We start from the raw sequence: 10,621 nt of genomic DNA, 5'->3' as shown, positions 1-10,621 counted from the left end.
CAGGCTGAGCTATTTGAAGAAAACTCCACACGTTATTTAGCCACTTACTTAAAGTCTTCAACAATATGTGTCAACATACTCTACTTCCACACTGTGGAAGTCATGAGTACGTTTCTGATAATGACGCCCTGCTCATCTATCATCTGTTAAACTGCAAGAGATTGAACTTACCTCATGTTATTCTCCAGCACATGATCTGTGCAGCCCAGAAAGATTACAAAAAGAATATTGTGCCTTATGGCATGGTCCTGACTAAAATCTTCAGGCATTTTGGAGTATCTCTTGCATCTGAAAAATCCTTGATCAAAATTTCCAAGTTTTCCACCAAAAATTTATCTCATATGCGAAACACCGCCTCTGCTCCAACAAATACTCTTCCATCCTGTCCTATCTCTCTCAAAAGGAAGAGATCAGCCGGAAGACGACCTTCCAGAAATTCTATTTCTTTTTCTTCTCCTTCTACTAATCCCAATGCAATCTCAGACAAAACTCCTACACCAGAACGTTCTCCACCCCCTCCAGAACGTTCTCCAGAACATATCCCATCACATCCCACTCTTTTCGTTCAAACATCTGGCGCTATCCCTTCACATATTCCCTCTTTTTCTCAACCACCTCACTGCCCTACACATGACTTTAGTACTCTCCTATCTAATCCTCTTCTGTCCACCATGTCTCCACTATTTGTTTCACCACAGAAAACCAGTTCTTCCATTTTTGGAATAAGTCAGTTTTTGAACCTTCCCACTCCTGCTGACCACTCTACCTCATCTGTTGGCCCTCTACCATCCATTTCATCTTCTTTTGCCTCTCTCCCATCCTTATCTGCCATGCCTATTCCCTCCAACACAGTTGTCGCTACCTCTTCTCAACCCTCCGCTCACCTTCCCTCCACTGACACCTTAGTTGCACCCTCAAACTCTGATATCATGGCCGCTCTCCAGATCATCATGACAAGACAAATTCAGCATGATCAAGAGACTGCTCTACTCAGAACTTGGATGGCTGATCATCTTGCTCCCAAGCTGGGAATTCCACCTCCGCCTCCTCATCCGGTGCCTCCTCCCTCTCAGATCCCTCCTGCTGGAAAATCCTCCTCCTCCGAAGGATCTTCTCCCTCCCTAGCATCTTAGGTCTATCCCTTGTGTCTTTTTGGATGACAAAGGGGGAGAATTAAGTTTAGATTTTCTTTTATTCTGTTACTGCTCTCTTGTTGTTGTTATGTCTCTCTTATTGTATCTTTGCAAAAATTAATGAACTTTTGTTATCTTTAATGAAACTCTTTCTGATTGCATTTAAAAATTTTATTTTATCTTGAATTAACAAATGCACAAATTGAGGGGGAGCTGTTACAGCTCTTTATAATAGAATCAAATTAAAATCTAAATTAACATGTTTGTCATCATCAAAAAGGGGGAGATTGTTGAGACAAACTCTCTATTTTAAAGTTTTGATGAAAATAAACAAAGGTTAATTAAGAATGTTAATTATGATTCTAAATGTTATGTTAATTTAACTTGTGTTCTTGAGTGGTTTTAATTAAGAGCAGAATCAAGCAAATACAAGAAAAGACAACAACAAGATCATTATGCATCATAAACAGAGAATGATCTTCAGCTTCACCAAACTATCTATCACAGCATGTTGTTCAAAGTTTATCTACATCGTTAACAAAGAATCTGCTCTGGAAATCATTCATATCTAACAAGTACATGGCAAGGAACAAGTACAAATAATCCAGACTCAAAAAGGATATTTGATCGCAAAGATCAAAGAGTTCAAACATGGACAAAAGTCATGACGGCTTAAGAACTCCAAAATTCAAATGTCAAGAAAACTTGATCAAACTGGGTATATGACAAGACAAGAACAAAGGAAATACAGAACATTCAAAACGGGAACTCCAGAATGATTATTGAAGCTCAAGAACGTTCAAACTGATAAAACCAAGAACGTTAATCATTCTCCGTTTTCTGCACATCAACAGCAGCCTTGCATCCTCTCTGTTTCAGTCTGCAATTCGATTCAAATCTTCTCCAACCTCCTCTAGCTACACTCAAGACTCAAGACAGATAATGTACCATCCAAGATCAATGAAGAAATGTCAAAGAAAGGACAGAAGTGCTTTCAATGCTAAAACATCAAAAGTCAAAAAAGCTGTTTTCAAAGCAGCATTATTTTTATTCTAAAAATAATGTTTTAGTCAAAAAAGCATGGCCTCTCCAACAGCTATTTTGTACATCTCCAGCCTATAAATAGAAGGCCATTATCTCAGTTCTAAGCAAGAAATTCAAGTGCCAAGTAATCAACATTATATAATCACACTTAAGCTTGAAATTCTGCAAAACAGAGGAAACATTACTTTCTGCAAATTCGCGAAACAGCCACTGCTGCTCATTCATATATCAGTTGCGAAATTGTCATTAGATACTCTGTAAAGAATCTATTCTCAAACAAGAGTTGAGCAATATCAGATTCTGTCAAAATCAATCATTTGTAAAAACTCAAACTATAAGAGTTTCGTTATAGTTTGTTTAAGATTGCTTCCTATCAAGGTTAGATAGGTGTTGTGATTGCTTTCTGGGTGGAAAGTAATTAAGAAAGAAATAGATCAAGGTTGATTTATTCTAGGTGTTGTAAGATTAAGAAGGTTCTTCATTTTAAACACTTAGTGGAAAATCTCACAGTGTGAGGACTGGACGTAACCTACGTTGGGTGAACCAGGATAAATCTTTGTGTGGTATTCTCTTTCCTTTCTCCTTCTTTATTATACTGCATTAATCATTTGAGATAAAGTATAAACTGATTCTCTGCTAATTAAAGAACGTTCTCTGTTTTATAACATAAACCAAGAACGTTCTCCGTTTTCTGTTTTATAACCAAGATCATTCTTGAGTTATTTTCTTAAGTTTTAACAGGAATTTTTAAAAGGCATATTTACAATTCAAACCCCCCTTTCTTGTAAATCGATATTGTTACTTCAGTTTTTACGATTCAACAATTTTTGATTTACGATTCAAACTCAGTGATTCACGAGTAAGTGAAATGTTTTTTCTCTGTTAGCAATTTCCATAGGTCGAATGATTTGATTGATTTTAGTTTTTTATATTTTAAAATTGATTTGAAGTTCTCCTATTTTCATATTCATAGAAAAGGTAGTGATAGAACAAAAAACAGATATGGAGTTTCCAATCTTCATGTTCAAGTTTGATTGAAAGATTTTGTTGAAACTGTATCATGTAATTTTCAATTTGTACAATACCTTGTGCTACAAAGTCACAAAGCAGATTATTTTTTATCAGAAATTCTAAAAAGATGTATCATGTATCTGAATTTTTAATTGAAGTTTTTTTTTTAAAAAAGTAGCAACCAGATTGTTATTGATTTGAAATGTTTCGTTCAAAAATAAGCATCAATAAGTTAGAAAAAAAAAACAATGAGGACGGTACAATCCTACCGGAAGATTGGACACTTGTGGCAATATAAAAAATTCACAATAAAATAAAATGATATATGAATAAATTTGAATGCATTGTCACTGGAAAAAAGTAATAGTATTGGTAGTCCTATTGAATTGTAGCAGGAGTTAGATATATGATTCAATAATAGTATAAGTACCTCAACTTTTGGGTGTGCATAATCTTTATCATTGATTTTGGCCTGAAGATTGATTTTTTTCCATGTATTTATTTGATCCCACCTAGCAAAATAGGTCTGGTTTCTCTCTTTGCATGTGTGTAAATCAAGTTCAATCCAATTTCGATCTCTAGTTATTAGTTAATTTTGCACAAGCTCCCCACATGCCCAAAAAATTGGCAGAGACAGTGGCAAATGTAAAATCTGGTACAATCTATGCACGAGGTTAGTAAAGGTGCCTCACACCACCGTAACCATTTCATGATACCTCAGACTATCTTTCAGCATAGAAGGAACTGGGATTTGCATTGGGATGAATTTGAGACAGTTTGATCAAAATCTGTAAGGTTGATCCTTGATACTTGGATATCTAATAAATTTTGTGGTTGATTTACTATCCTTTAATTATAACTTACTCTATATACATCTAGTTAAATAAACATAATCATAATTTAGTGGTATGGTTTGGATTAACGTATCCAACTGCCACCTAGTCAGATGTAATTGGTATGGAGGTGCAATGCAAAGGTAGGACTAGGAGTGAGGTATTCAAGTTAAAGATATAGTTAGTTAGGTCATTTTATTTCTTGTTGCTACTTATTGAAATTCTCTTCTTTTTCCTCTTGATTATGGATAAGTAGTCAAGACTGGAAAAGTTTGGAAACAATATTGAGAAGATATGAATCAATTTAAAATACGAGAGATGATATTTCCTTTTTCTTAAATAGTAATGACTTGGCCCCTTTGGTGACGGTTCTATGTGGAAAAGATGAAGTGTTTGGATGGAAATTTGATGGTAGCTATATTTATTGGTGACTTTCACTCCTTTCAGTTGAAGTGGTTGCATGTCACTTGTCTTGATCATGTTTGATCCTCTTGACTATTGCAGTTTACTTATATAATATAATTATTATATTATATTCTTTTTATTGTGTGACAGGGCTTTAGGAGTTGATTTATTAAATTTGAAATATTTCTCGAAACAAAGAATAATGCAAATGATAAATAGAGTTTCAAAGATAGATTTTGAAAACAAGGAGAGATTTTAGAAAAAGTGTTAGGATAAATTGAATTTAATAATGTTGAATTTTTGTATCTGTCAAGGCCAGAAAGTGTGATCCTAAATGATTTTTGTCTAAATTTTTTATCAAATAAAATATTGACATTAGTCGGAGGAAGTGGTTACGGAAAATCAACTATTATATCACTTTTGTAAATATTTTATGATCTAATTAGTAGAGAAATATTTGTTGATGAAATTTATATTCATAAGTTTCTAATGCTCATAATTTCATTTCAATATTGCCTAAAGGATATGATATTCATGTTAGTGCTATAATTAAAATGCTAGGAACGCAAGTAACATGCATTTAATGAAATTAGTAAAACTAAATTATATTTTATTGTAAGTTTCGATGGAAATAGTTAATAAAAATAAATTAAAAATTAAAATTTAATTTACTTGTATTAATAATTTAGAATTACAATTAGTAACGAGATAAAATAAATTTAATTTAATAAATAATAATAATAAGTTTTAGTGACAGACAATACCATATGAATAGTTTAATTTTTTATTTATATTTATATAGTTTTTAGTGACAATCATTGTAATACGTAGAGATCAAAAGTATGTAGTGACATTCCTCAAATATATAGTGACAGTTCTCAAAGCATAGCAAGACACCTCCTTAAAATTGACGGTCGATCTGAATGTCACTCAAAGTATTATTAATCTTTACCTACAGTTTTTGACTTTTAGTGACAAACTTTGTAAATCACTAAAAGTCAATTTCCTTGTAGTGTTTACATAAAAGATAAGCGAAATCAGAAATAGACGGTTGGTGGAAATCCATTGATTCCAAGAATAATTCATTAGTAACTCTGTAATGAGTTATTCTGTTTAATAACTTAATATCAATGACGAATTTCATCAAATCAATAGTTTTTATTGAGTAGATTAACTTTATATAAATTTTTATAAAATTTGAAAACTATTTGATAATTTCAAATGAAACGTATAATAAACTTTTAAAAAATAGGTTTAATTGCAATTTTGGTTCCTCAATTTTGGCCAATTCTTAGAATTGGTTCTCCTATTTTAAAACCCGACAACTTTGGTCCCTCCCTCAAATTTTTTAATTATAAAATGATAATTTAACATATTTTAAATGACGTGACATATTTTAAATGAATCATTTTTAAAGTTGAAACTAAAGATTTTAGAGTATTTTATTGCAATTTTATGGATATTAAGCGGTCATCATATCATAAATTATGTTGTTTAAAATATGTCGCATCACCATTTTTTACTTGAAAAAAATTGGATCAAAGATTTTGCGATAGTGAGGGAACTAAAATTGCAATTAAGCTTAAAAAATATAAGTAAATATCGACGACTAGATTACTTATCTACGAATTTCAAATTTATATAAAACTTTGTATGTTTGGTCATTAATATATTATGTCAATAAACAACGGTTGAATTGATGAAATTCGTCGTTCATATTGAATTATTAAGCAGAATAATTTATTAAAAAATTACTCCTGAAGTCAATATATCTCAATCTATATATATATATATGATCATATTATTTTTCAAAACAAAAAATAAACAAATTCACTCATCTTAAATTTAAAAAGAGTAAAAAGTTATTTTAGTTCTTAAACGTGTGAAAGTCAGTTATTATAGTCATGATTGTATCAAAATTGCATGCAATTACAACTTCACATATCTCTTTTAATAATAATTTTATAGATTAAATTGACAAACGAAAAATATATATAAAGACTAAAATAATTCATTGAAGACACATTTTAAGACCAAAAATAATTATCAAAAAATATTTTTTGATATATTTTTATAATCTTATTATTTAAAGATGTTTGTGATAATAACTCACACATTCAGATATATTATTTATTTACCCATGAAAAAAAAAACAATTAACTAGTGATAAAATATTCTATGCAAATCTACAACTTCTTCTAAGATACCGTTTTAATTTCTCGCACTACTTTCCGCACGCCTATCTTTCCCAACAAGTTATGTTAGTGGAATTTATACCAACAAATTAACATTTTTATGCCAATAACCCTGAAGCAATAAATTAATATATTACAATATTATATGTATGTATTGTCTAAAGCACATTCTATTTTAAATTAATCCAGTAATATTTTTAAGAAGGAAAAATTAATATTAACAACCAGAGAGATACAAATTAATCCAACAATTGGTTAACAAAATCTACTAGACATTTCATTAAGTAGATTTTACCTTATGTTCCCCTGAGCTGACATTAAAGTTTAGCATATATACCATGTTTTGTTCCAAGAGGTATAGTACCTTTCTATGTAGTATGTTAGTACTAAGTACCAACAACATGCATCCATTTGTGTATTTAGTCACATCCAAGAAATAATTCAGTTAACATTCAAATGGCCAAAGATAGGTCCAAATTAATTCTGTTTTGGACAGTGGAACAACCCATATAGTTTCTAAATCCAGAGTCTTTGATATCATTGGCTGAAGAAACATTACTTCTTTGAGGGGAAAGATGGGGCAATGAAATAGATAATGACAACTCACAATCTCCTATTTCTTCATCTTCTGCACGTACACTTTTAGTCTTGCCAATTTCATTCACATGCTTTTTTTCCTTTAACTTGGTAACCTACAAAAAATAAGTGAAAAAATTTATATAGCTATAAGAAAGTGACATGGACATTTACCAAAAGTACTAAATTCAATTATGCAACCCTTTTATGAGAAGTTTTTGGGGATCCATAATTTTTCATAAAAGGTTTACAATTTACTCAAGACATTGTTAAGGATGAGTAGTTTCGACAAATAATTTAATTTTTTGTCACATTAATTTCCTCTATTGATAAAGTTCTTTAAAGACACTTTTTGAGTTTAAAGATTATTCAAGAACTCACTTGTGGTTTTAAAGTTTTTCACATGGATAAAACGTAACATTTATAAATCAACGAGTGTAATAGTTTTATAAACTATCTTTATGAATTGTGTTATAGATAAATAAAAAACTAGAGTGCAATAGTCTTGGACTCATAGTGTAAAGTAATTTTACACTGTCATCAACATGAATCAATATTTCTGTTATAAGTGTATAATGTAACTCTTTCTTTAATAAAAAATAAAAAAAATTATCCTATATCTATAATTACTCAAAATTGGTGCACAAAATACTAATTTTAGACTAAAGTTAGAGTAACATAGTTAAAATTATATTGAAAAATTAAACATGATAGTATTAGTTATTTTGAAACATTTGTTATTTGCTAAGAGTACACTTTTTGAGAGAGAAAGTACTTCAAATGAAATATTTGATATTATAGTAAGACTAGTCCAACATTTGACTTTTCTTTAATATATATATATATATATATATATTGAGTATTAAAGGATAAAAGCAAGTTATTGTTGAAAATTTAATTGAAGTTAACATTTAATTGAGCTTGTTCTTTTTCACTTTAGTTAATGTAAGTCTTACTAGTGAAAAGGTATCTTCTTTTTTTGCATAAATGCACTAAAGGACCATTGTGAATTTGCATAAGACATGCCACAGCAACTCTCAATTTCAATATTTTGGCAGGACCACTTATGTGAGAAGTCTCAATTTTAATAATTCGGTAGGACCACCTGAATATAGGAATGATTAATGTACAAATTCATGCAATGATTATAATTTTTTTTCTACAATGAAACTGATGGTTACAACTCTCATCCTATTTTGTAACTTTAAAATACTGAGTTGCAAATTCTTAAAAAATAATTGTAAATTTGATGTTATTCTGATTAATTAAATTTTTTTCATCCACAATTTCTTTTAAAAAAAATCTCTTGTCCATCAATTTAAAATAAAATAAAAAACTCACAAAATTACCAATAAGAGGAACGAAAACATCTAACAACTCTGCAACGTGAAATCTACAATTTTTTATTCTCATTATCTTAAATAAATAGCATTGTAATAATGAAATGGGAAAAGTACACTAAATAAAAATGCAGAGGAGGTTGAGAGCCCCCACAATCCTGACTTTCTAGAAGACTAAGAGTTTATTTTAAAAAAAATTCCAATTCACTTTTTATATGTCATATTTGAGTTTTGTTTTTTAAATAATCATAATAATTAATTATTAATTTTGTTAAATAGATAATTTGAACCTATCATGACTTTTTTATCACTTCAATCTCAAACCACCAAACAAATTTGTAACTCTTTAAGTTTTTGTTATTATTTTGATATATTTTTCAATAAATCATATGTATGCTTTTATATTTTTTGCAATGTTCACATTTTGACCCATTGTGATTTTCTTTTTGACAGCAACCCATTACGATTTATTTTGCAATGTGAATTGGGATCGACTGACTATCTAAAATAAATGGCCTAGGTTCCCTTTCACAAAATGTTTTTAAAAATTTATGGAAACGTCCTTTTGAGTGAATGAATTTTATTTTATAAAATGTTGTTTTTCAAAATTTGAACTAAAGTGATTTGTATTTGATTTATAAATCCTCCTTTTAGTTAAAATTTGAACTATGATTCGTAATGGTGATTGATTTTTTTCTTCTCTAAAACTAAATTTGATATAAAAAAGAGTATAAATTCATCAAATTTAATCAAATATTTAGTGAAACCAATCAATCTTTCTTAAAAGGATTTATGTCACATGATAATGAAAAAAGTCCATTGCCTAACATCACATTAACAAGAGAGTATGTATACACTTCCAAAGTACACATTTGAAAAATAAATTATTTTTGCCCTTTAGATGAATATTTTTAACAAAAATATAATTTTATGTACTTCTAAAGAATAAATATTTTATCATTAATGTTTTATGGCGATGATAGTCGTCTCCTCCAAACTTTAACTTTTAGTTCTCTTCTTTTTTCTTCATTAAAAATGAGTGATTAAAGATCATTTTTTGGTTTAGAGTCATCCATTTAAATCGTTTTTTTTTCTTCTTCTTTTTATTTGAATAAGTGGCTTCTATATAAAGTTATTTTTTCTTTCGTATTTTTTGTTGTGATTTTATCGTATCAGTGCGATGTTTTTGGATTGTCCCGTCTTGGTAGAATGTTAATTTTGATTCCAATTGACATAATAGTTTTGATCGATTACATATTTCATTCAATGATGTTGACGTCGTCAATGTTATAAATTCAGATGTATAAGTATTTTGGACACTTAAATTTTGTCATATTTGTAAACATGTTATTTATGCTATTAATTTAGAGTTGTGAATTTGTTGTAAATTTTCTTTGGCTTAATTGCAGTTTTAGTCCCCTTATTTTAGCTGAATCGCAAAAGTAATCTCCCCATTTTGTTTCTTTCCATTTTTGGTCCCACAAGCAGAATTTTGGTCCAAAACTTAATGAAATTTTAATTTTTTTTGCATTTATTTAAATCACATCATGTCTCAACATCTCATTTACAACAATTGTATCTGAAATATATGATCATAAATGGCGTAATACGGTTTTAAAAAATAAAATTTTATCAAATTTTGGACCAAAATTTTGTTTGGAGACCAAAATAGGGGGACTACTTTCGCAATTCAGTTAAAATAGGAGACCAAAACTGCAATTAAACTTTTATCCTTTTATACTTTTAGTAAATTCAAATTTGTATTACTATCAATATATTATATAATTTGAACCAATCAATATAGTTCCTTGATGTAAAAAAAAGATGTACTTCAGAACAAGCTGCAGTTGTTTTAAGAAACACAAGGGCTAAAAAAGAAAGTCTATTAAAAAAAGCAAGTAGGATAGATAGTAACAATAGGAGAAGTAAGTATGTATGAAAAAAGTACCTGGAACAAATGAGTGTCTTGTTTTGGTAGCATAGGAAATATATTGCAATATTGTGGTTGAGTCTGCCATATTGAACCAACACAAATCTCCTTTATTCCTTTCTGCTGCTGCTCAACCATGTCCTGCACATAATCA

The 10,621-nt window shown here is 29.6% G+C and overlaps 1 protein-coding gene across 4 annotated transcripts in view; it reads right to left on the bottom strand.

Moving 5' to 3' along the window:
- Nucleotides 1-7,049: 7,049 nt before the first annotated feature.
- The window catches only part of LOC101495986 (uncharacterized), a 6,007-nt gene continuing 2,435 nt past the window's right edge, over nucleotides 7,050-10,621 (bottom strand). For all 4 annotated transcript variants that reach the window (XM_073367175.1, XM_073367174.1, XM_027333601.2 and 1 more), the window contains exons 6-7: nucleotides 10,486-10,621; nucleotides 7,050-7,313 (exon numbers count right to left, since the gene is read on the bottom strand). In XM_073367175.1, coding sequence (XP_073223276.1) covers nucleotides 7,074-7,313; nucleotides 10,486-10,621 — 376 coding nt within the window. In that variant the 3' untranslated portion in view covers nucleotides 7,050-7,073. The remainder of the gene's footprint in view (nucleotides 7,314-10,485) is intronic.

The sequence above is a fragment of the Cicer arietinum genome, chromosome 4 (assembly GCF_000331145.2).
Source record: "Cicer arietinum cultivar CDC Frontier isolate Library 1 chromosome 4, Cicar.CDCFrontier_v2.0, whole genome shotgun sequence".
In the NCBI taxonomy this organism is placed as follows: Eukaryota; Viridiplantae; Streptophyta; class Magnoliopsida; order Fabales; family Fabaceae; genus Cicer; species Cicer arietinum.
This window is presented reverse-complemented; position numbering and strand designations above follow the sequence as displayed.